This window comes from Gorilla gorilla, chromosome 12, assembly GCF_029281585.2.
Source record: "Gorilla gorilla gorilla isolate KB3781 chromosome 12, NHGRI_mGorGor1-v2.1_pri, whole genome shotgun sequence".
In the NCBI taxonomy this organism is placed as follows: Eukaryota; Metazoa; Chordata; class Mammalia; order Primates; family Hominidae; genus Gorilla; species Gorilla gorilla.
The window spans coordinates 103,300,786-103,328,386 of NC_073236.2; the positions used below are offsets into that span (position 1 = coordinate 103,300,786).

The window sequence follows — 27,601 nt, forward strand, 5'->3', positions numbered from 1 at the left end:
ACAATACACAGAAAATCATCCTGTCTCCCCTTCTTTCAAATCACACCTCTCATCTTTTGTTTCAGTCTTTTTAGCACTAACTGTGACAACCTGGGCCTCCGTGTAGGTCCACAGTAACTGACAGCACTGAAGAATGTGCAGGAGGTATACATCTCCCTATGGGGGTGTGCCCTGATGATAAATGCCGCGTACTCTGTTCCCAGGAATCACAGTGGCTCATGCACAGTAAGTTCAGACTCTTCAAATGGGACTAGCCTCTCAACATAAACAAAAATAAATGAGCCCTATTTTCTCACTTCTGATAATGTCTAGAGGTATGAAAGAACAGTGCGGTTTGTGGGCAAGGCACTGTCACAACACAGCTGAGCTACAGAAAGCACACTGCTTCTACCTGGGTTACAATGGAGTGACCAAAGTGACATGGGCTTTTTAAGATGGGAGTAGGCAGGATGAGGTACACTGCCAAAGCATTATCTAAGATATTCTCGGCCTCCAAAAGCTCATCACTGAGATGTTATATCCAGGCATTTCTCTTGTAGAAAGCCAGATGCTACATTTAACAGTGAGACACTAGAATCTATTTGATAACGTTACTCAGATCAGCTGCAATCTGTGTTACAAGAGCAGCAATTCTACTGAATCAATATACACTTAAATTGTGTTTACTGTTTATAAAGTATTTTTGCATATGTACATTATGTCATTTAATATTCTTGGCACTTTTGTGAAGCACAGGACAATATTATTATTGCCATCTTATAGATGAGGAAACTGAACTAGGGTTACATCATATCACCGAGACATAAAGCTAGAATGTGACAGAGCTGTGATTATAATGCTCTGGCTCCAAGGGAAGTTCTCTTTCCAATGTGCAGAAGCTTTTAATTTTAAGAAAACACACTGGAGAAGCAGCGGTGAAAAATGTTCCAACGAAGGTGGGCACCATCATATCATTACGGTTTCAAAATGCGTAACATTAAGTTTCATGGGTTGTATAGCTTAAAGATGCCTGAATTAAATATTTACTATAATTGATTCTTGGGCTGAATTAAATACACAATGACCAACAGATGTTCCAAAGAGATGCTCTATATCTCTAAGATACCAGTTTAGTAGAGTTATGTTTAAATAAACAGAAATCTAAGCAAAAGGAATAATGTATAATAGATTGACTTGATATAAGGTACAGACATTTCCTTATTAAGGTTAAATATTATTTAATCATTTGTGAGTTGAAGATCACTATGGAGAAGATCACTATACAGTGACAGTATCATAGCCAGTTGAGAAGAAATACAGTCACAACACAAGCTAAGCCAGCTCCATGGGAAAGTCCCACTTCGAATATTAGTAAATACATAAATACAAAAATAGCTAACTTCTAATCATACAGAGGTATTAATACAACCTGTAAGAAATTTTTAGTGTACCATCTACCTATAATAGAACTCATTTTCACAGATCCTTAAAGATATATGACACTTAAAAACACTTCAATGATACTGGCTGATTAGAAGGCATGTAATCAGAACATTTTAACTTAGTTCACATGGAAGTTATGAGCCACATATATACTTATATTTATTTTATATAATGTATAAGTAAATATTTATATATAATATAATAAACACAATCATCCACAATTTCTGAAGTGAGAAAGATACACTGACTCAAGAATTTCTAGCCAACAAATGACTTTAAAAATCTGACCTTGAAATATGTTCTAAAATAACACGTAGTTACAAACAAATACTTGCCAAGTCATAATTTTCAAAACAATGCTCTACATACTAACACTTAAGACTTGGCCAACACATGAGCTATTTATTCAACGTCAGTCCTGATCACCTAGAGTGGCTTAACTGGGGGACATACCTGAGCATCTTGACTTCCAAAGTCAACAGGTATGATGCAGCAATGAAGTGGGCTTGAAAATCCTGGAAATTAACCTAAGATAGACTTTATGATCAAAGTCGTACTTTTTCTTTTTAATATCTGACCAGGAATGACTGACCCCTGGACACAGGGAGGTTCCACTGAAAGACTCATGGTCCCCCCTCCAGAAGCTGCCAGAGTCTGGCACTCAGTATGGGCAGAAGCATCACCAACACGAACATTAGAGCAAGGTTGATGTGGTCAGGGCTCATATGGGGATATGAGTATCCCCACAGGCATATGAGTGGTGTGGTATGAGGGCTGCTAATTTACTTGTCTGCTATCCTCCTTGAAGTCATGAAATAAAGACTTCATTGAAAGCACTGAAATAATTTTTGCTCTGGCAAGGTTTGAGAAAGGCATGTAGCATGTCATCAGTGAAATGGCCATGGGATGCTTTAGAAACCAGTACACTCTTGCATGGCTAAGTAGGTCATAACAGAGGCATTTGCTGTTTACAAGGAACCACATATGAAATCTCTTTTCACCCATCAGAATTCCCACCAGACCTTTTGTCTCCACCCGAGTCATACTTGTCAACTTTTGATTCTTGTTCTTCATCCTTTAACCCTTCATTATAGTCAGCTTATGAAAATAAAATCTAAGTTTGAATGTATTTACTTAGAAAACCAGAGTACAAAAAAAATTAGGGAATCAGAAGATGTTCCATTAAAGTGAATGGGTAATTACTACTTAGTTTCTTTCTAGTAGAACAATGAATTCCCTAATGATGGATATTACAAGAAACTAGACAAAGCTGTTCACTTTTCAAAATTAATCATCAATCCTATTAATTATGTCTATATTACATATCCTATTAAATTAGCACACATAATATGAGGCCTTCGTACATCAAAAGAGAAGCATTATCATTGCTCATTAGTGACTTGACAATTTAACAAAAGGGACACAAATACTTGTAATCAGAAAACTATTTTTGGTAGAATCACCACTTTTCATTTTTCTTACAGTAGGAAAAAAGGATACTTCACATGCATACTTTTTTTTTGACCACTAATAAAAGAGGTCCCTTAATTGTGAGTTTGAGGTTTTTAGAGATCTGTATTTGACTAATTAGGGAGAACATTCATCCACGGAAGAGCCCTATAGCCAAGGTGAGGTCAGCACTGTAGGCTGGGGTGAGAGATAGTCTGTACATTCTAACAGTGAGATACACAAGATCCTGAGAATAGATGATAATCTGAGTTAAAACTGAGAAAGCCTAAACCAGGAAACAATGCGAGCACTGGTCTTTGGTGCCCACTGGAAAAACAATTGGGGGCTTTAAGACATGCCGCCTGATGGTGTGTTTCCATGTTTTTCCTTTGCTCAGTGATCTCTGGATGGTGATAAAGGCTCTGCCAATGAAGCACAGCTGGCAACTGCCTTTGGGTGTGCTTGTGCTGGCCAGGCTTGGCACCCTTATATAGGGACCAAGCTGACTGGAAGTCAGGACTTCTTAGTTGATAAGTGAACAAGCCCAAATGCAAACTGGAGAGTCAGACAGGAAATCCCTATATCATAGTCATGAACTTGACTTCGTATGTTTAGATATAGCAGGGCTAGATGAGAAAGGATGAAGGCCTATCTAACAACGCTACTTGCAAAGTAAATATGATGCAGACAGAAGAGGGCTTAATGACTATTTCAATAATACAACAACACATATAAATTATTAAGATGAACGAGCGAATAAGGTACATGGTTACAGTTCATCAAATGTTAAGTCTTCCCAACATGGTCCCCTGAAGCTAAGTCATAGGTTTATATGATAAAATTATACATGCATCAGTTTGGGAGGGGGAGGGAAGTTGTGGAGGGAGATAGATCAGAATCAAAATGTCCACTATACCATTACGAGCTCATATGAACCACAATTTAGCAAAAGTGCTGCAGTCCAACTTAAAATCAAAATCACAAATTTGAGCCAAACTGGTCCTTTTTTTCTACACCAATGAAGAATGTATAATCTAGATGCAGGAATTGGAATAGAAAGTACGAAGGCAAAAAATAAAAAATAAAAAGAAAGACTACAGAACACCATGATTTGCAGGTTTCTCTTCATAATTTTGAATTTGTTAAATTGGTTTTGTGAGAGATGATTATCTACTATCACATGAAAACAAATTTACTAGTCGAATAATTTACTAATTACAAATTTAACGATTAAGTAGCAAAACAACAATAAATTTACACAAAACAATCTGAGAATTTTCAACACACGAGAGATCTGCTGTTAGGTTTTTCCTCTGAAGGTAACATGCAATTCTCAGACCTCCTGGGCCCTGGTTTCCCAAGTATGATAGGTTTTTCCTCTGAAGGTAACATGCAATTCTCAGACCTCCTGGGCCCTGGTTTCCCAAGTATGACATAAGTATCCCTGGTTGACTTGTGAACCATTTCCTTTAGTATTAAAGTTTTACTGCACTTGTACCTCTGAACTTAAAAAGTTAAAAAAAAAAGTTTTGATATGTAACTATGGGGATATTGGCCATACTTTCTCCTTACCCAGCCTGAAAGAGTAGCTTAGTTATAGCTTTCATTTAGATCTCACCACAAGCAGTGTCATTTTGTTGTGTGAATTTTGGTCAGCTCTTTGAAAAGGTAAGTAGCACTAAACTGGATATATGCCTTGATACATTTTTCGCTCCACTTAGGAGCTAGAAAGCTTATGAGTAGAGTAGAGAGAAGCCGGTGCTAAAATGCAGGGCTACCACATATCCAATTTGCTTGGGACACTCCTGATCTATGACTATTGTCCCATCAGAATTATTAACAGCCCCCTTTTCACTCTCAAAAGCACCGTGGTTTGAAGAATAAATTATATGGATGGTAACCCTATTAAAAGAGAGAATCTAGCTTTTAAAACAGAACTTTTATTACTCTTTGGCCATCTAGCTTAAAAGCTAGTTCTGTTTTAAAAAACAGAACTTTTATTACTCTTTGACCATTACAGTAAGAAAATCTGTGTAAAATTCCTAAGAACAGGCATTTCCATCTCATATACCAACATGCAGAGTAAAAGACTCAGAGTGGCCCTGTCTAGTGGCCAGAAGTCACAAGACAAGGACAGGGAGATGTCCTCATGAGCTTGAGTTATGGCCACCATTTCTCAGCTTATCTATAGAAATGCCACAAAACTGTGTAGCCAGATCTCCTTTATTCCCCATCTATCACTCCAGATATATGCAATGACTTGTGTTTAGAAAACATGGAAAATCCCCAACAATAAATGTGCGATTAGTACAGACTGTAAACTTTTTCATTTGCTACTCTGATTATAGGTTCACTATCTGATTGAGACGTGTCATTGTCTTTCATTTGACTTTGAGCTTTACTGGACACAAAAGCGTTAAAAGAGGGTGAAAGCCCAGGGAACACGGGCTGTCCTTGATAGAACTGCCAGCTGTCTCACCTTTTGGACCTCCGAACAGCATCTGGCTTATGTCCATAGGACTAGTTTTGCTCCAGATGTTAGGTGCTAATATACATAGATCCTCTGCTCACAAAGATGCATCACCACCACGGGTCACAAGAAGGTGAGGGCTCTAGAGTTACTCAGGCCTCACTCTGTGTGCCTAGGCCACTGACAGCGACAACCACGTGGTTGAAACAGAATCCATTAAGTGCCAGAAGACAGGAACAACTGGGAGATTAAATTAATATTTCATATTTAGTTGATCTCAAGGCAGCAGCAAGCTTTATACACTAAGTGGACTCTAATATGACACATGGTGTTTCTATCCAGAAAAAAACACCACTGTCCCCGTCTCTACTAAAATACAAAAATTAGCTAGGCGAGGTGGCAGGCACCTGTTAATTCCAGCTACTAGGGAGGCTGAGGCAGGAGAATTGCTTGAACCCAGGAGGCGGAGGTTGCAGCAAGCTGAGATTGCACCACTGCACTCCAGCCTGGGTGACAGAGTGAGAATCTGTCTAAAAAAAGAAAAAAAAAAACCACTGTAAAAAATAGGCTAGAGAAACAGAATTCTGAAATTGAAAACCCTGAACTGGCAAAGGACCCCGATAGAACACGACAGTGCTATAACATTATGACATTCTCAGAGAACATTTCTTTCTCCTTCTTCTTCTTTTTTTTTTTTTTGAGATGGAGTCTTGCTCTGTCACCCAGGCTGGAGTGCAGTGGCACAATCTTGGCTCACTGTAACCTCCGCCTCCCGTGTTCAAGTGATTCTCCTGCCTCAGCCTCCGGAGTAGCTGGGATTACAGGTGTGTGCCACCACACACAGCTAATTTCTGTATTTTTGGTAGAGACGGGGTTTCATCATGTTGGCCAGGCTGGTCTTGAACTCCTGACCTCAAGTGATCCATCTGCCTCGGCCTCCCAAAGTGCTGGGATTACAGGCATGAGCCACCACGCCTGCCCTCATTTATTTATTCTTACAGCACCTCCTCTTGGGAGTACATCTTCCATACCTTTCTTCTGCTCAGTGTTGCTACACTGGGTGTGTGTGACATGTCAAGCAGGGAAAAAACCAGTTTCAAAAATATTAATTGATCTAAGCAAATGGCTGTCAATACAGATTTAGTGACAACTGGTAGAGATGAGGGGTTTTTTTTTCCTTGGTCTTACCTATGCAGTAGGGACAACACTGGCCTTTTCTCAAGACAGGTCTTTCACAGGATACAGAAGGGCAGGACTCAGAGAAACAGCTAATTACGCTATCGATGCAGATGCAGCTGGTACAAACGTCAGGCTTCCAGGACTCAGCTGCCAGGAATATATCCCCTTCATCATTTTTGCAGTAATTAGGTACGCTGTTATTGCGGGACAAGGAAGGCCGAAAAGGTTGATCTGGAAAAATGAACATATAGGTCAGCAAAGAAGATGCTGTTGGCCAGCAACTACGCAACATAGTGTGTTTCAAAGCACACCCAGTCATGATGGCTTTCGGTGCCTCCTTAAATACATGACGCAGTAACAAATCAGAAAGTATGATTCGGGAAGGCTCTTAAATTTTTAAACAAAATAACAAAGATCAAAAAAGAGATGTTACAGTTATTCTGTTAGTTGTTTATATAACATCCACTCTTTCTTCCTTAATGAAATCCTGGTTTTCTTTGGGGTAGTCCCAGGACTTGGATTACAATGCATGTAAGTAAACGGGACAATTCTGTTCCCTGCTTTCCTAGGCTCCCTTGAAACTAGGGTGGCCCCATCATCTAGCCGTAACTAATGGGACCTAATGGCTAACGAGGGGATTTCTGGGAAAGCTTTCACTTTCTTCAAAGAAGGGTAGATATGTTCTGCCATCATCCTTCCACATTATTCCTGCCTTGATAGGAGTGCGTTGATCACGGCTGTGACACCCCTACCAGAAGAGAAAGGCCTTGACCCCACTGAGCCACTGAATCAATGCTGATAAACATCTGCCTCCAAATGTCTTGTCATATATGTAAAATAAACCTCTATTTACTTAAAAATTGTAGCTGGATTTTCTCTTACTTGTGGCCACATGCAATTTTGACCAATCAATATTCAGACAAATTCTCATTGTACCAGACTACCAAAAACCACCTAAATGCAACATTCCAATGTTCAGGAATTCACATTAATGGCTGAAAGATAAGAAATCTAAATCACTCATAAGGATGCAACCACAGAGAAATCATGTGCAAATCATCTGTGTCTTTGCTATTTAAAGACTGAGACCTGAAAGTCCCCAGATCTAGTTACAACTTGCAACAGAAAATGTCACCAGAAAATCCAGATAGCACTTTGGACATTGGTTTCCACTAAAATCAATGAAAACTGTAACTTCAAGCAGCAATATGATTGAGATATCAGAAAGGAAAATGTAAGTGGGTGCATTTCCAGTTTAGAAATGTCATAGTCCAACTGATAAGAGAGCATTTCTGATCAACTTCACCACTCAAGAGTCTAGACACAGCCACGACAGCCCTACCTAGCAAACCTCTAAGAGGGCCACATTTTCTCAATGCATACACAATCAAAAGAGTTGTCGTATGTTCTTCCCAGAACCAACTTCATGAGCTCTGTTATTTTTAGTCAAGAACCAGAAACAACTGAGACATGTAGTTGCCATATGATCCAGAAGCTCTACATGCCACTTTTTCCTTCTATCCACCTCATGAATATACCCTACAGCCAGTAAGTAGGATGTGACAAGAAGGGCCTTTTTGAGGACCAAGGCAGTTACTTCATTGTGGACCTTCTCTGAGGGACAGGGAAGCCAGCATAATGGGATTGGCCCATACTCTCTCCTTTAAACTGAGTAACTGTATCTCCTATGACTAGTCCCAAAGGTAGCAGGCATAAGTTGAAGAACAGCCATTGGTTCCATGGCTCCATGGTACTCTAGGTCCTATTACAGATATGATTCCACAGATCCCATCCACATAGGTTAGAGATGGTAAGATGGGATGACTTTCTCAATGACCTTTTCGTGGTTATCTACGTCGAGGGATAATTTCTTCTTTAAGAGACTGACCAGTGCTAACTTTTGCTTTGGCTAGAAATAAGGACAACACCCTCTTGTTCACACTAGGCCCTGCAAATCTCCATGAGGTTTTTGTGACTTACGTTAACTTAGCTCATGCAAGCATTGCCCAACCTCTGTCTAAAAACTGAAAAGAAGAAGGGACAGCCGTGATGAAGCTATGGAATGACAGTGAAACGAACAGCCTGGAATCTGCAGGGCTCTCACTGAGGCCTGGAAAGAACCCAGAGGACATCAGGATACGCTGGCAGTGACGGTGTGAGGGCTGGAGCCGAGGTAGAGTCTACAGGTTTCTTTCCACCAGGCAGGAGGCTCCTGGCCCACCCTGACCGACAATGTCATTTGGAATCTTACCCATAGCATCTCCCTTCTTTGGGCCTCTTTTCTCATTTTTCCTGCTCTAGACCCTTTTCTTTACACTTCTGTTTCCAAATGTTTACTCCTTTATTTGATCTTTACCAGTGTTTTCACTGGTGTTCCTTTTTTCTTTTTATTTTCTACCTCCCTCGCTCTTCTCTGCCATGCTTTTTTCCAACTCTAAAAATAAAGGAAAGAAAATTTTAAACTTATGGAAACAAACAAGTGCTATTTCACCCTCTCCCTTTTGTATGCTGGTGAAGTAGCTTCACTTGCAGTGATGTGCAATCTTTCCTCATTTCCTCACCAGACCTTGCTTTAAACCAGGCCAGAGAAGAGGGAAAGCTGAAGAGAGGAAATGACAAGGCATCCTACAGATGGAAGCATCATGAGGGATTCGACCCTTTGGAGGCTGTTATCCCACTGTGGAGCTATGACTTTTGGGCCATTTTAGAATGCAAGTGTCCTAAGATTAGAGATGATATTTTTCTACATGTATAATATGCCACTTATCAATGCCACTGTTGAGAATTACTGTGATGGGAAGAAATTGATAATTTGAGTTTTAAGGCTTTTTATTTTTTTGTATCTCAATACAACTATGAATGAGAAAGTCCAGAAACATCCTTTAGTTAGAGGTAAAGAAAAAAATCCAGGCCTAAGTTAATGAATGAGAAGTCAAAGCCAGGCACATGAGGGGTTGCCTGTTCTTTGGAAAGATGGAAAGGAATGCAGGACTACCACTGCCTTGCTTGGCTAGAACCCATGGGCCTCTGGACATGCCACCCATGTTAGCATACTCAGAGGTTCCCATCTCCACATAGCTCTCCTTCTCTTTATGGGTGGAACCTCTGAGTTCAGTAAGGTGTCCCATCAATGAATTTGAGCTAGTGGTCCTGGAGGCATTTCCTCCCCCAGTGCCACTCCCTTAGTCAATCCCTAAATTCATCACTCAGATCCTAACACAAATAGCACCAGGGGTATTTGCTGCTTTAGTTTCCCGGATTGCCTATGTTCTTGAATCCTCCCTTTCAAGGCACACTTCTTAGTTTATCATTATTGACTTAATGTGGAATATTGGATCGTTTGGCTTTTTGGCTATTGCTCCAGGACAGGAATCATGTCTGTTTTCATTAACCTTGGAATCCCCATAGCTCAATTCAGGCATTCTACAAATATTTGTAAACTGAATAGCTAAAAGTATATAAATTCATTATCACCAAGGAAAAGATCACTCTAAGTAGTTTCTACCAAGGTGATGTAAGTAAAGTCACTGCTATATATTAACAAAAAACATCAGTAGGGTTTGAATCTGAGTGAATTGTGATGACAACAAATTGGGAAATCATAGGTCACGCATACCCTAAAAATGTAACACATATGAACTATTTCTTATACTAGAAAAGATGTAGTGCTAATTAAGCTTCTCAAATTAACAGTTCTGTACTAAAATGGTAATACTTGGGCTGCCGTGCATGATGACAACAGCCAGTAATGTGGCTATCCCTATAAGTTCATCTGATCAATTCCAAAAATGCCATCAACATAAACCTATAAAAAATTTAGACACTGATGATGCTGCACATAATGACGGAACAACAGATTCTGGCCAGCTGACTAGATAATCCAATGTAAAAAAAAAAGTAATAAAATACAAGGGTTTATGTTTTGCTGAGCAGAAATGCTCTAAGAATATGTTTAGAAAGTAAATGGTTATTGATTTAAGTTGAAATATGGGAATAAGAAGCAACAGCAACAACACAAAACTAGTTCTGTCAACTTGGTAATTTTATATTTAAATATCTTTTGAAAAAGTCACATCTAGTATTAATTAAAAGTACTACTAAAGTTATATAAAACCAGTAACTTATGATTAACATCTTGACAAATTTCCTTCTAACAAGTTTCATGGCCATACATTTACCTGCTAAGGTCAGATTATCTGAGAAATAAAAAGTAGAAAATAATAGCACTCCTTATACATGTGCAGTGCTAGTCACTTAATGCTTTTTGGCATTAACTTACTAATCATCCCAACTTGGAGGGGGTGGCATTATGCATATTTCAAAGTCTCTTCACCACCCTTATATTTCAAAGAATTTTATTTACAAAGAATTTTGTTTACATTATTTATAAATAACTATTCTTCTCATTTGTTACATAAAGATGACTTTTCACAGTAAGAGAATCGTTTGGTTAATTTGGTGCGGTGGGACTTTCTCTACTTAGGTATACTCCTCGAGTTTGAGATGTAGGGTTAAGGAAAAAAATTGGCAAGAGAAACAGTCTCCTTTTTTGTTTCACAGTCATCTCAGGTGTGAGGCATACTGACTGCATAAATAGGTGGTTGATAAAGAGAATACATGCAGGAAGCAGGCTGCCAGCTATTCCTGATGGGATACTGGGTTTGGCACACTCCCATATGGGGCTGATCCTGCCCTGTGGGTCCCACAGAATGACAACACCCAGAGCTGCATCCTTCCCCACCAAGCACCCACAAGGCATGGTGTCGCTTACCTGTACACTGTGGGCAGCAGGAATCCTGGGTGCGTGAGGGGTTCTGGCAGAGCAGCGGTGGGCACACCTCTGTCTCACACAGCACCCGTCCGCTGTGGCAGGTGCACTGAGTACAGGAGTCAATGTTCCACGTTTCTCCTTCCACAAAGTATTCTCCTCCAGGGGCGTGGCAAATGGAGGGAGTACTGAGCTCTGGCTTCTGCACCACAAAGTCATCTGGGAAATGACACAAAATCAGAACACATTATTCATCTGCAATCTTTCCAACTCTTGAAAGCCTGGTGCTGTTTGCTTTAAGGGACAGAAAAGATGAACTGTGAAGAGCATCTCGCTCTATTCTTATTAAGAGAATAGTGAAGAAAATATTCCATGCATGGAAACAGAAGACAATGGCAAAAGAGCTAATATTAGGACATGAGGTTCAAGTGGTTTAGGTCCGTCAACAGTAATAAGAGAATTCAATAAGATCATTAAATTACAGGGAGGGGACTCCCACTCTAGAGATGAGAACAGGGGCCTCTTCTGGCATTTCTGTGAATGTGTAGGAACTGTCTCGGATTCAGATCTCTCATTTACAGAATACTTGGTACGGTTCAGTTATTTCCATGCTAAGCACTTCACATGTGTTATTTCATTTATTCCTTACAGTCACCTTATTTTATGTATGAGGAAACTGAGAGCTCAGGGAGAGACGAGGGAAACTGCAACCCAAGTCTATGGTTGTTTGGATCATGGATATGTCTCCAGATTAAATAAAACTTCCAAATGATCGATGCCCTATCTGCTTTATTATTTCTGGGATCCTGAGTACTTTTATGCTTGGAAATATGTCCTGCTGTCAAGCAGGCCACACCCCAATCTAAGCCAGCTGCCAGCAAACTGAGCAGGAATGCTCCTGTAGAATCAACAGTCTGAAAACCCTCACCTGAGACTAAACATGTGCTTGGCAATATCATCATCAAGAGAGGTAAATGCTGGCAGGCTGGTGATAACTATCATTTCTTTCCCCAGAGGAGAGGTAGTTTTGGTCTCTTGAAGAGATGACACTGATAGAGAGGGAATTTAATGTTGAAAATGTCTGAAGAGGGGCTGGGAGTTGCCCAGAAGTTTTGCTGGGGAAATGAGAAGTATGAAGACATTAACCATAGTCACGTAATCCAAATGCAACAAGCACTTCAGGAAGGTGTTGACAGTGTTGAATCCCGCTGAGAAAGAGTCTGGAGACATCACGGCTAGCTCATGCTTGGAGCTCAGTGGAAGTCACGCCCCAGAATGGGCCCATATATGCAGAGATGCTCAGAGCTGAAATCTTCTTAAGAGTGAATTGGGGCTATGACTTTCAAAGTGGTGGTTAGCATGAGAGTCAACAATACTAATGAAATTAAGTGATGTGGGCTGATTTCCAGTTAAGAGGGTAACAACTTCTAATACAGCTTTATCTCAAGGGAATTACAAAAGGCTGGAACTTAGACCCAGGGACAATATCACAGAAAACTGATACTCATCAATCAATGCTTACATTCACATGCAACTGTAACCAACCTTCCAGTATAAGAACAACAGAGAGGAGGATAATTACAATGAAAACTGTGCTGAACAAGGTGGTAAATGTGCATTTGTGGTTTACAGAGAAACAAAAAGTCCCAAAGAATATCGATAAATGAATATAGCAAAAGCCTCCCTTATTGCTTTCAAAAAGGGCTTAGAGAGGACTGACAATTACTGCCTTGTTAAATGCTGACATGTACGGAAGTGGTCAGAAGAAATCTGATGTGCGTGTTTGCAGGTATGCTTTCTTGCTCACCTTTTTGCCATATGATGTGCCTCAAGGCAAGAAACAAGAGGGGCAGAGACATGGAGACAAAAGAAAAACTCAAATGTAGAGTGTATGGAAGACAGAAAATCTGAGAGACACTATCGTTTAGTAAATATTCATTAGAAGAGTTCAGGAGATACTCATTTATCCCAAGAAGAGAAACAGCTGATCTTGGAATGAAGAGGGGAGAAAAATATTCTTTAAAGTAGGAGTCCGTGAATGCAACAGCTCTGGAGTCTCTAATCAGAAGGAGGCTTATGTGGCAACATGCTAAAGATTTGCAGAAAAAATTTACCTCTACACATCCATATACATAAATGTGTTTTCATACACGTATATCCAGATGTTGACATACCCACAATAAGGTATCAACAACAACTTCACGTGTACTTACGTAAGAACTTTCCATGACTCTGTAATAGAGAAAGATCTTTCTGGTTCTACTGATTTTCAGTTCTCAGGTCAATTATCCATTCTTAATGTCTTTGCATTTCTACCAATCTAGCTGTTAGAGTTCTTCATTGAGGACATGTTTAGCAAAGACCCAGGTACAAATCCCTCCTCTATGCATTCACACCTATAATTAAAGCAGGGGTCTTCATGCAAACACATGATTTTTCCCTCCCCAAAGAGTCAACACAGAGTTCTATCATATTAAAGTCCTCATTTACCTTCTTATGCAGGGGACTCTAGCAGTTTTTCACACTTAACTAGCAAAATATCGGAAAAAAGGAAAGAGTTCTGATAGGGAGCACCTCTAACTGAACTACAGGGAAACCAAACAAAATAAAAAGAGTCATCTCTTCTGCCTTGTAATCTGGTTTTCTACAAGGTATGGGAGCTGCCTGCCACTCTGATACTGTAGCTATTGAGCTGTGCAGAATCTCAGAGCTGAAAGGGACTTCAAGTGTCCCTCTCCCCTACTCCCCAACCATGGCGAACAAGGTCAGTTTCCCTCCCAGGCTAGTCTTGTTGCAAAAGGACCAGGCCTCAGGCTCCCGGCTACACCTTTTGCACAGGTGGACTCACACACAGGGAGATACAGGACCTGGACTGACCAGAGCAAAAACAATCATCCTCCAAAATCTGACAGTAGACTTAACTTTGAAAGAAATCTGATACAAGATTTGAGAGACTTCATTTCTCCCAGGCCTTTTGGTGGACATACTATTTTACTCTGGGTAAGAGAGTCAATCTTTCTGTGTCTGTTTTCCAAATGAGAAACTGCCTCAATGTGTTTTTCCCTAACTCAAAGTGGCCTGCACAGAGAGGGAAATAATAGATATAAGACTGTGTTGAGCTCTTTGGATAAAAGGTACTAGATGAGGTTTATGGTTATAATTACTGTTATTGACAATCATAATTCAGACTCCCTTGAATTACAAATCTGTTCTGGTTTTCTAGTAACTTATCTTGATTACCATGATTATGATTTTAAATGTTTTGGACATGTGGTCACTCTAAATCTCTCCATTTGGCAAGAGTGCCACATGTCTAGTAATTTAAAAAAGAGCAATAGCCACAGACTTCAAAAAGTTTCTCCCTCTCAAACATTACTTTATACGTGATAAGGTTTTATGGGATAAAACTAGTACCAATCCCCTCATATTAATGAGGACATTCAGACTTAATATGCTATCAATAAAATGGAGAGCTGGAATGTAAGTACATCAGCCCACAAACCTTTACAAAAATGTAGTCCAAAGACCTTATATTACTGAGTCAATCATTCAAAAAAGGAGGAGACCCATTTCTACAATGATAGAATTTTCTCTGGTCTTTGGTTCTTCACTGATAGTGCCTGGATGATTCTGTGGTGGTTGTTGACAAAAACCACACAGTGCTGAAAAGTGTTCCAGGGGTTGTCCCCTCCAACCTCCCCAGAGTTACAAATGTGTCTAGGGCCCTGCAAGGCAGAAGTCATTTGCTTATGGAGCACACAGATGGCAGCCAGCTTTTACCTGCACATGATGGGCAGCACTGTCCAGGGTGAATGGTGGGGTTGCCACAGGCAGGCACCGGGCAGGTGATCAGGGCACACATTTCCCGTCCATTGAGACAGTAGCATTCCCGGCACCCATCGTGCCAGCTCTCCTCATTTTTATGATGATGACCATCCACGGTGAGACAAGTGCCCAACAGGATGGGTGGCCCAGCTGAAGCAGAGACCTCTGGACAGACAAAAGGCAGCCTGGTAAAGAAGTGGCTACTGCACAGGAGAAACAGCCTACAGAGTCTGTACATGGCACATGGACTGGACCCCAGCCACCAACAATTACGTCTACACAGGACAGTTTGTGACATGGGACATGTTCATGAAAAGAATTTAAGTCAATATGTTCTCAATTTTGAAAAAAGAAAAGAGAGAAAAAAACCGGCAAATAGTTTCTCTCCAATTGGTGGGATGATCGCTGATTTTTTATTCCTTCCACTCTACTTTCTCATATTTTATACAAGAAACAAGCACTGATTTTATAACAAATTTTACAAATATGTTGAATGTATTCAGAAAAATCGCTCTAGAAGCTTCATCCAATGGGGACATCCTGGGCCCCTTGCAAATAACAGAGTTTTGTTCAGCAGAACAATTAAAGCAGTGACTAGATTTTTGTTTACTCCGACCCCTTAGAAACACCATTTTTGAAAAATCATAAAACAAAATTTAGGAATCTTTTATAGTTTAATCTGTGGATCATGCTGACAAGTACAACCTAAAGGGATAGGCAGCAGGGCTGGAGCTGGGGTAAGGGCAGAAACGGCGGTCAGGGCGCATGCTCAGTGGCTTCAGGAAGCTCCCTGGAGAAGCCTCAGGCAGCAGGGATATCCAGGCTCTGTGCTTATTCACAGCTGTGGGCTGGCATGTGCTTATTCAGCCAAAGGCTAAATTCTCATGGAAAACTGTTATCTGGAAATACAGCAGCTAACTTCTGAGCTATACCCACCCTCCAGAACTTTGAAATGGGGCTATTTACTGTTGCAGTTTTATTAATCTTACTCCTGAACAGAGAGAGGCTCTACAGAGGTTCAGATAATTGTGCTTTAGGCTAAAGTTCCTGATAGAAGTAAAAACAGCTAGGACGTGATTAATTTAGTCAATGTGCTTGTCCATCATATACTTACTTTACATTCTATCCTGAGCTTTTACTTCATAAAAATGAAAGGAAAAGGGAGTCCTGTGGGACGGTCCCACAGAGACTGACATTTGTGTTAGAATAGGCAGCAACCACCGAAACCATTTCATTACAGGGTGTCCTTATGTTCCTTGTTTCGGTGCCCCTGGCTGCTTTGAGGGGGAAGGGCCATGTGTACACACTTACCTCTGCACTTGCAGATAAGACAGCCGTGACTGTCCTGCTGGAAACCCAAGGGGCAGATCTTACTGCATGAGAGCTCTGGACATTTCTTACAGCGACAGATGTCACAGCCGTGCTTATTCTTCCTGGGTAATTAAAATTTTGTCAGAGGTCAGAAAATCAAAAAGTCTCAAATGATGCCCAAGCACTCAGATCAAGGGTCAATAAAGTGATATTGCTATTAAACAGAATGACTTGACTTTTGCTCTCAAAGATTCCTGGAGTGATGGGTAATTAGCTCCCTGTGGCCATTACCACCACTTACTCATGACCAAGGCAGAGAGTTGCCCAAGCACTTACGTGCTTCTAGGATGTGGCTCTCAGAATCTCAATGACATGACTGTTGATTTAATTAGGGAGAGTGGTACACCACAATAAAAAGATGAATGTGCAACTCCATGAATAGGAAAGTGAAGGAGATTTTGTTGGTTTATCTGTGTATTCATTTGTTTCTCCATCCATCCACCCACCCACCCACCTACTGACCCATCCGTCCCTCCCTCCCTCCCTCCCTTCTGGAAGTATCTGCTGCATGCAGAAAGTAATTCTTTAGTCAGCAGGTACATAAAAGGGGCACCAACTGCTGCCTTCATCCTGACACTCCCACGTGGTGTCTGGCCAAGAATTCTCTTTTGGTGTGTGTCCTTAAAACATGTGTTCTAGCCAGTATAATATTCAGTTGTCCAAGGTGTCCAACTGGGTCCTCTCTGAATGTGCTGACAGGAATACAAAGTGAAATCTACAATCTTCTAAGAGATTTTTCTCCAACATGATGGTTGGATTTGAACACGGCCTTGATTCTGAACTGTCACGATACTGTAGCAAGTGGTTGAAGCTACCTACTATTGTGATACAACTACTTCATTTTATATTAGCAGTTAGGCTAAGACATAATACTCTTATTGACATCATATTCTTATTTTAGGGTTAAGAATGATGATGATTCATTATTTTATTTGGGGAATTTTAAGGAACAATGTTTCCAATTTAATTATCCAATGAAAATTATAAAGACGACCCCTCCCAAACCTAGAATTTTGAAATGAAGAATGAAAAAGATGACTGACAGAAGATGGGAAAGAGATGATAGGTCTAAGTCCCTTATAATTACGAGCACTAGGCCAGGCACAGTGGCTCATGCCTGTAATCCCAGCACTTTGGAAGGCCAAGGTAGGCTGATCGCTTGAGCCAGGAGTTCCAGATCAGCCTGGGAAACATGGTGAAACCCCATCTCTCCAAAAAATACAAAAATTAGTTGGGCATGGTGGCGCCTGCCTCTAGTCCCAGCTACTCGGGAGGCTGAGGCTGAGGCTGAGGTGGGAGGATTGACAGCCTGGGAGGTTGAGGCTGCAGTGAGCCATGCTTGTGCCACTGCACTACGGCCTGGGTGGCAGAGCACTACCCTGCCTGAAAAAAAGAAAAAAAAAAACGAATCTAGCACTATATAAACATATCAAATTGGAAAGACAGATTGAAATGAAAGAAAGACAGCAAAGGAAAAAATATAAATTAAGGTGATTTTTCTAAAGGCATCAACCTGATATAAAGGCAAATATAGGTGCTTATACAGACACGAAAGAAACAAATATGAAGTGTCTATTTCCCCCCCTGGAATAATCTAGATTCTCATGGGGTTTGACTCAATAAAGTATATTAAAAAATAAAAGTAAAGGCCCTTATCTCCAAGAAAATTCATAAAAATCTAACGCTAGATAAAGAAAAAAATACGAAACGCTGACTAGTTCCAAGGTGAGACACCTAGGCATGGCGGCTAAGGATGCACTGTATTTCAAGTGAGTGGGGGTCAGTCTTCAATTGATCTTAAAGTATGTGTTAAATAAATGATCACAAATAGACCTTGGGACAGGTGTGAAGAGTTGTAGCACTTCCAACACTGGGACCTCACAATTCCATCTCCTAATCTTGCCAGCAGTGTCTAAAGGACTCTGCTATGGGAAAGTCTCATATAACAGGCACAAAGGGTGTGTCTGGCCCATGTCCATAAAAAGTAAAAGTAAAACTTGATTCTTTTTTTTGGAGATACAACCTTCTCCCTGCTTTCTGAATCACCTAACAAAACAAGTATAGACATTCTGGGCTCAATATACCATAGATTAATTCACAAACAACATATAAAACAAAATGTGTAGAAACATTTCACCAAGTTGCACTTCATAATAGCTTTTCTGAATTAACAAATACGTACAGCAATCCAAGTGGACAATACTTGTCACAGATTATGGGTCTGCACTTCTTGGGCCTTGGGCGGCACTCACAGATCTCACAGTTTTGGGCATCAGTTAGGAAACCGAAGGGACAGTTCAAGGTGCAGCCTTGTTTACGTTCTGAACATAGTTCCTCGGCTGTGAAGACACAGAGACGGCATGTTTCTTCCAAAGATGAACAGAGCAGAACACTTCGATGCTAAAATACGGTCCCTGAATCCTCCACTCTTCCACAGATCTCAATTTCTCAGCTCTACCATGGCACTGGTTATCATTAAAAAGCACAGACTGTGCTATTTCACGTGTATCACATGACTCCATGTTTTGGTAATAATAAATAAAATAAAGTCCAACTTTGAAATGCATAGATTTCTAAAGTGTACTCAAATCTGGTAGGCTCTGAGTGAACAGCAGGCTGATAACTATTACAATTAATGACTGAGATCATTTTTCCATGAACTTTATAAATCACTTCAAACAACTGATGACCATTTACATTATGTGGGAATTAGAAATTTACAGTCCAATTTTCATTATATGTTTTATTTCTATTGCATGTCCATAATAATGCATGTTCTTTTTTCTTTTTTTGGAGACAGAATCTCTCGCTCTGTCATTTAGATTAGAGTACAGTGGCGTGATTTCGGCTCACTGCAACTTCTGTCTCCTGGGTTCAAGTGATTCTCCCACCTCAGCCTCCCAAGTATCTGTGATTACAGGCATGCACCACCACGCCCAGCTAATTTTTGTATTTTTAGTAGAGATGTGGTTTCGCCTTCTCTACTAAATGTTGCCAGGTTCTTCTTGAACTCCTCACCTCAAGTGATCCGCCTGTGTCAGCTTCCCAAAGTGCTGGGGTTACAGGTGTGAGTCACTGCCCCCATCCCATAATGCATGTTTTTAAATATCCACATGATAATTACTTTTATGGGTGTTAGATGCTATCATATAATACTGCACATTGTATGCAGCATAAGGGATTTCTTACTATTACTTTCAAAAAAGCACATCTCTTACAACATGATAGTAATTAAAATATTCAGTGTTACATTTAGATATTTTTTTCTCTATGTGCTGACAAATACCCCTGTATTTGGATACACTTACATAATAGGCTTTTTAGTTAACAGGCTAAAAAATGTGTGTGTTGAAAAAATACTCAATTATTAATGTTTAAGTAACCACTATTTGAAGTCTTCAAAGTATCCCGTTAGCAGAATCTGGAGTGATGTTTAACTGTCCTCTGCTAGTCAGTTACAATACTATTTTAGAAGAACAAAAAGGAAAGTAGCAATGGTGACTAGCAACATTACTGAAGTTATTAGCCTAATAGAAGTCTTCTAAAATGATTTTAAAAGGTTATATAGGGCTTACGAGAGAAAAGGGAAATAGAAATGTTTAAGGTTAAAAAGAAAAAAGCACGCTTAATTATATAAAGCAAGCAAGTTGAGATCTGTGTGAATTAAATGTAGAATGTGAAAGACAATCAAATTTAAAGAAGAGAAGTTAATATGGTGATGGCCAAAGTACAGCAATGTTTGAATATTGTTCTACATGGACTGGTGAAATGGGAAGCAGAGTCTAATTATTGGAATGATGAACAAATTTTTATTTTATCTGGCCATCCTTTAAGCATGAATATTGTAATAACACATAAGTCACTGGGAAAAACAGAACGCATCTGTCCCCTCAAAACACACTTATATTATAATCTAAAATTAAACCTTAACTACAATGAATAGGTGAAATGGGTCCGTGTTTTACGTAAATATTTCAAGATAGCATCTTTTGTGAATCTTAGTTGGCAATATTTGCATATTTAATTTGCTATGTTTTAAAAAGGAAAATGTGATTTATGGTGTAATTTTCTACTCTGTCATTATCATAAACCTTTTATTACACATATAAATATAACCTCATGGGCCTGTATTACACCGTAAAGCAACTGATTACTAATTTGCATCCTTAAAAGAGAAATTCTAAATGGTTCATTTAGAAATTTGTAATTATATGACTTGAAAGGTCGTAATTTTTCATTCCCCATTATTAAGGGAATGGTGAAAAAAGAAGACTTTATTAGTCATGTTTCTCTAACACAGATCTAGATTGTGAACCCATTTTTCTGTCACAAGAATGCTTAGGTCATGACTACAAATGAATTATGTTGGGAAATAGATGAATTAAAAACACCCTGAAAACCTCCCAGACTCAGTCAACATCCCTTGGGATTAAATTCCCTGAAATTTTGGAGCCTGAGCACCTTGGTGCCTTTATCTTTCTGGTCCTGCAATAAAGAAGGAGTTTTTCCATAGACCTTGATCTTGAATGTGCTTCACCTTTAAAGAAAACTGTTGTGTCTCCATTCAAGTTTAAACAATGTGATAAAAACTAGTCTGTAATCTACCTCTGCTTTGCAATGGAATGGAATTTCAAACAAAGGCTGGTACATTTAAATAAAAATACAGGACATTCATTAGAAGGAGACTGGCTATGCCTCCTAGGAGTGGGATGCTCTAGTGCTGCCCTGAATTGGGACCATTCTCCTGCATGTTATGCTCTGGCCCATCTACATTCAGCTTCCCAATAGAGGGAGCTCTAGGCCCAGGCCCTAGTATCTTTAGGCACACTGTATAGGGACTACCATGGTATCTGGTACAGAGTGGGTATTCAACATTTGCTAACTAAATGTATCAATCAATGTTCTTGTTACCTACTCCTCCACTGTCATCAAGACTGCTATATTATCAGAGAAATGACAGCATGAAAATAACTTACTCTGATAACACTGAAATTTTCCTGAAATACTAGCACCTGTCAAAACATCTCAAAATACCATCTTCTAGTTCAGAAATAGACAACATTAAAAACTGGAAGGTAGTCCTAAATCCATATATGTCAATTATGAAGTTTTCTTAAGAGAAATGCATCATCATGGCAAACATTTAAATAAAGAGCAGACTGACTGCGGCTGGCTGGAACCTGTAATCCCAGCACTTTGGGAAGCTGAGGTGGGAGAATTGCTTGAGGCCAGGAGTTTGAGACCAGCCTGTGCAACACAGTGAGACCTTGCCTCTGCCAGAAAATAAAACATTAGCTGGGTGTGGTGGTGAGTGAATGTAATCCCAGCTACTTGGGAGGCTGAGGCAAGAGGATTACTTGAACCCAGGAGGTCGAGGCTGCAGTGAGAGCTATGACTGCACCACTGCACACCAGCCTGGGTGACAGGGTGAGAACCTGTGTCTAAAAAAAAAATAAATAAATAAAAACATAAATAAAGAGTAGAAAAACAGTATTCATAGAAGGGTAGGGGTTTATATGTTTGTTTGTAAAGCTTTAGTACATCACTTGAGGCAACCACGCAGAAAAAGGTGGCTTTATGTTCCTAATTTTTCAGCATTATGACTTTACTGTGATCTAAAATTGCTTTCTAATCCATGGGGAGAAGTTACTATTGAAGAGAAAGTGAGAATAATGGCAAAGTACAGGGCCTGTATAGCATGGCCGGTCGATAGCAACTATGTAGTAAAACTCTGTTCATTCTGGCAAAAAAGAAATGTTTGCTCCTATGCTCAAAACGTGACACAGCTGTCGGGGGCGCCATTCATTATATATAAATACAATGTAACCTCCATGGAGAACACACTGTGGATGGTGTCCCCTAGAGGAGTACTGCATACTTCTTTGCTGTAGTACAGCAGGTCCTCAAACAGCAATGGTTTCGTTCAACATCATTGTGTCATAACTTTTAGGAGGGGAATAAAAACCAGTTCTCGGTTGGGGCCACTCTCTGTGTGGAGACTGCATGTTCTCTCATGCTGTGTGGGTTTTCTCTGGGTACTCTCACATCCCAAAGATGTGCACGTTAGGTGAACTGGGGTATCTACATGGTCCTAATCTGAGTGTGTGTGTGTGTGTGTGAGAGAGAGAGAGAGAGAGAGAGAGTGTGTGTGTGTGTGTGTGTGTGTGTGTGTGTGCGCACCCTGCAATGGGATGGTGTCCTGTTCAAGGTCGATTCCTACCTCGCAGCTTGCAGAGCTGCTGGGATGGGCTGTGGCCACCCTCAACCCTGGACTGGAATAAGCAAGTTGGAAAATAAATGAGTGAATAAATACAAATTCTTATAAAATAAAAATTTGTTAAAGCAGGTGATAATCACACAAACGTACAACAATAAACACTGCAGGACAACAGCGTTCAGTGAGCCTGCCACACTGGGTATGGTATGTGTTTGAACTGCATGGCAGAAGGAGGTGCTCCTTACAATGTTTGCTCTTCAAACATTTATTCGTTGATTCAACACAGCACCACTACAACCACTATCACTCACTGATTCATTAAAAATGGGGAATCTTCATTGTACTTGTTTTTTGTTAATCTTTCTTAAATGTATATATAACTCATGCTTACTTTAATTGTTACTATTAGAAATATTTTAGGTCTTTATTTAGAAGTCTGGTGATGTTTTCCTGACCAGAAATATATGGTAGGAACTTAACTTGTTTATATCAATTAGCCTCTGGTAAAACTGGTTTTGTTACATGTCATTTCACGTAAAGTCATAGTTTCCAAGAATCTATAGAGGATGTTAAGTGAGGACTTAGTGTATTTTAAACTCTTAGATGCTGGCAATTCCTACAAACCTATTATCAGTTCAGGATGGCCATGAAGTTCCCAAGACTACTAAATAAAGAAATGCAACATTACAAATGGTGGTCCCAATTTTGACCCTGAGAGGTGTCAGTTCAGAATTACAGTGAAATAAAACAAGGAGCCTGCCTCCCTATATTTGATGCTGCAATCTTCTTGTGATGTTTGATTCAGATACATATTTCATGAAAAATGTGAAGGCTCCTTCCTCTCTGCTGACTGATGCAGAATTCTACAAGTCTGCATCAGTTTCTAGAAAAAGCATTATTAATGTCTACAATTAAAGAATGTTAAAATTGGAAGAGAAGTTACAAATAATTTGATCAAATCCACTTGATTTAAAGATGTGTACACTAAGATGCCAAAAGACTGATGCTACTTAATTCATACAGATGCCTTTCATACAGAATTTATGTAGTAAGCAGGTATATTATGCCTATTAGCAAAAGACACTGGTTAAAGAGCAATGTTGTTAAAGCTTGTATCAATAAAGTGTTAGGTTACTAGTTGCTTTATATCATTTTAAAATCATTTTAGTTTTAAACTTTGTTGCTATCATACTTTTAAAAACATTTTTTATTCTAAACAAGTTTTTGAGGAACCGAGTCAGGGATAATGTAAACTTTCTGTATGTCCTGGAGTACTACTTTTCTTAGTGTTACAAGAATGTTACTTGTTATCGATTAAAACAGCAAGTTACGTTATGTTCAAATGAAAGAATTCTGTATCATATACTTGCCACATACTTTTGAAGCACATGTTTCTACAGGGTTTTGATTTCAATCCTAATGTGATTGCCTAAAATATGCTAGATTATGTTGTCTCTTTACAACATATTAACATATGACTAATATTACCAACAAATTACCAATGTGAGTCAAGGGTAAGGACTATTTTTAATCTTCTTTAGGATATAGTAGGCACTCAACAAATGCTAGATGAATAAAATAATGAGTGAATGAACAACAACAAATCAATGAAGACAGAAGAAATACTTGTGGGGTGCTGGCCTTGTTTTAAGAAATCTTGAAGGGCCAGGTACGGTGCCTCACACCTGTAATCTCAGCACTTTAGGAGATCGAGTCGGGCAGATTGCTTGAGGCCAGGAGTTCGTGACCTGCCTGGACAATGTGGCAAAACCTTGTCTCTACAAAAAAATACAAAAAAAATGAGCTGGGTGTGGTGGCAGTGCCTGTAGTCCCAGTTTCTTGGGAGGCTCAGGTGGGAGGATCGCTTGAGCCTGTGAGGTTGAGGCTGCAGTGAGCTGTGTTTGCACCACTGAATTCCAATCTGGGTAACAAAGCAAGACCCTGTATAAAAAAAAAAAATCTAGAAGCTAATGGAAACTAGGCCTAATCCTTAAGAGAAAACTTAGGTATAAATGCTCAGGACTACTGTATGTGAAAAAGGTTTTTGATGGGATGCAGAAAAATAATGTAAGGGTGAATTTGGGACAAAATAAATACCTATACAAAGCAGCTGCAATAGAAAAAAAATAACCTATTATTCCATAGTTGGCTATAAGAAACTCCCTTCTCTAAAACCAAGGAGGAGAAAGATAGTATTTGAGGGTTACAATGAAATGAAAAAGTAAAAGGAAAGCTGTTGGTGCGAGTGTCCTTAGAGGGCAGGAAGAACTGGAGGCAGGCTGATGGGGCGGGAACAAAGCGGGGCGGGGACGCTGGGGGCTTTCCATGTTGGCTAGCTTGGGCCGACTCAGAAGAAGATGCTATAAAATAGTTACAGTGCAGAGTAAACAACGGCCATATGCCAGCCAAAGAGTTAGCTTTGCATTCATTCATTTATTTAGTCCTCAAAATAATCCATTAGTTTGGTACTATTATTTGCCCTTTACATATGTGGACACAGAGTCCCAAAGAAGTAAAGCAACTTGCCTTTATTACCCATGTGGAAGTCAGCATAATTTGTGGTGGACCCAAGATTCAAACCCAGGCAGTCTGACTCCAGTCACACTCTCAGCTTCTGTGCAACACAAAAGCTGCTGTGCAGAGCCTGAGAGGAGAGTTGCATACGATCGCAAGAATCTGACAAAACCCAGGACCTGGAAATTTGGTTTGATTTGACTGACATCCCAAAGGTGTGGCTTCCAAAGTTGCCAAATAACCTGGATTGCTAATATGAATGGGGGAGGTGACAGCAGAATGCTGTAGGTCTAGACTTCTGTATAGGACAAACTGAAAAATTCCAATTAGTGTTGAAGTAAGTCTTTAGGTACACAGTGGGGCAGTGAGCGAGATGACAAGACTAACTTTAAGAAGAATCCAAAATAGGATGGATATATTATTATAATAGCAAGACCTCAAAGGGAGACCTCAGGCAAGAATGATATCCAAAGGCATCTCTGATCCTGAAGGTTTCCTTTTTATTCACTCAGCCAGTATCTGCTGAGCACCAAGTAGAGCTCTGGGAGATGGGCAGTTCTTTCTCTACTCTGGTGTGAACATAAGCCTGGGTTCTGCTGAAGGACCAAAGCTTCGTCTTAAAAGAATTTACATTTGTACGTTATAGCTTTTGGCTTAAAGTAGTGATATTTCATGAGTGTTTATGCTACAGAAGACTTTTTTCCTTAGAGAAGGTCTTGCATTTTAGTCATCTTTGTGGCCTTAATACCTAGAATACTACCTAGAATGTGGCAGGTGCTCTGTTTATATTAGGTGAAAAAAGGAAGGAAGGAAGGAAGGCCAACTATCTCTATAAATGGGTACAATTTGCAAATAATAAATTTATTGATACAAAATGCAGTGGTCTCCTCCTGTACGTATTTCTTCCTAAGTGTGAATGAAACGGAGGTGCACTCAGGTAGCACATGCTGATGATCCTTTTAAAATGCCAAACAAAACACTAACCTAAAGATAGGGTAAATATGCATCCTCCTTATAGTCTCAACTTGCCAAATGACTATTTGCCAGTGACTATTTGCCAAGGGACATATTTTGACTCTTCCTTCAAAGGCAGTTGAGGGAAACTGCTTCTTTGAACTTAATGATGAAAGATTCCATGTGAAGTGACTGAAGTCTTAGATAAGCATGACCGGGTGGCCAAGATTTCACAATAGCAAAACCCAGGCGCAAGTGTAGGTGAGGTGACTGGACACAATGAAATCTGTATTTTTAGACTTTTTAGAAACTCAGAAAAAATGTATTAATATATATGATCCCATGTTAAGAAAGATGTAGCTTTCTTAATGTAAGAGGCATTAGAAGGATTAAAATATAAACACTTCATGACAATTACTAATTATCTTGTTCAAAAAACAAGGTTGGCCATTTGAGAAAACTTGGGCTGCTAAGGCAACTCTAGTGAACTTGGCTTTCTAAAGGGAGGTATAAAAGGCAACAGGGACTGACCCTTCCCCGAACAGAATCAAGTGTAGGAAGTCAGAATACCCCCAAATGGGTAGAGGCTTATAGGAAATTTAAAGATGGCAGTAACTACAAGCTCAACAAGAGTTTTTTTTTGTTTGTTAGTTTTTTGAAAAAGGGTCTTGCTCTGTCACCCAGGCTGGAGTGCGGTGGCACAATCACAGCTAGCTGCAGCCTCGACTTCCCGAGCTCAAGAGATTGCCCCACCTTAGACTCTTGAGTAGCTGGAACTACAGGCCCTTGCTATCATGCCTGGCTAGCTTTTGTATTTTTTTCTGTAGAGACGGGGTTTTGCCATGTTGCCCAGGCTGGTTTCAAACTCCCGAGGTCAAGCAATCCATCCACCTTAGCCTCCCAAAGTGCTGGGATTATAGGTGTGAGCCACCACGCCTGGCCAACAGGCGTTTTATAAACTCAGTTTTAGCACTAATGCCACTGTAGATAGTGTGATGGTCACATGTAACTGAGGAAGCAGAATGGCCTAACTCCTATTTTGTATCTTCTTCAAAAATATTTTTAAAATACTGACAAATGATTAAGGTTAAGTGGTATGTTAAAGCCTGAGATAACTGATAAATCAGAAAGTGAGCATCTGTCTACGTTAAGTCCAAGCCTCTGAGCCATGGTAATTACAACCACGGGCCCACAGAAAGCCTGCTTATTACAGAACCAGTACTGTGTGTGAGAGAGATCGAAGAGAATAGAAAGAGATTTAAGAAAATAGGCCAAATGTCAATTCAAAAGGGACAAAGTGTTTTAAAAACTACATAAATTGACATTCACAACTGAAAATTCTTCAGAAATAATTGTTAAATATATGATTTGTGACATTTAGGGGAATAAAGCACTGACTACCAGGAGCCAGTACAGATTCTGGAAAAACAAG

General features: G+C 39.8%; 1 protein-coding gene across 4 annotated transcripts in view; it reads right to left on the reverse strand.

Moving 5' to 3' along the window:
- Positions 1 to 27,601, reverse strand: part of CRIM1 (cysteine rich transmembrane BMP regulator 1) — a 201,123-nt gene that overhangs the window by 22,178 nt on the left and 151,344 nt on the right. For all 4 annotated transcript variants that reach the window (XM_031007160.3, XM_063695962.1, XM_031007168.3 and 1 more), the window contains 5 exons: positions 18,667 to 18,823; positions 16,425 to 16,546; positions 15,069 to 15,278; positions 11,292 to 11,507; positions 6,530 to 6,751 (listed from right to left, as the gene is read on the reverse strand). In XM_031007160.3, coding sequence (XP_030863020.2) covers positions 6,530 to 6,751; positions 11,292 to 11,507; positions 15,069 to 15,278; positions 16,425 to 16,546; positions 18,667 to 18,823 — 927 coding nt within the window. The remainder of the gene's footprint in view (positions 1 to 6,529; positions 6,752 to 11,291; positions 11,508 to 15,068; positions 15,279 to 16,424; positions 16,547 to 18,666; positions 18,824 to 27,601) is intronic.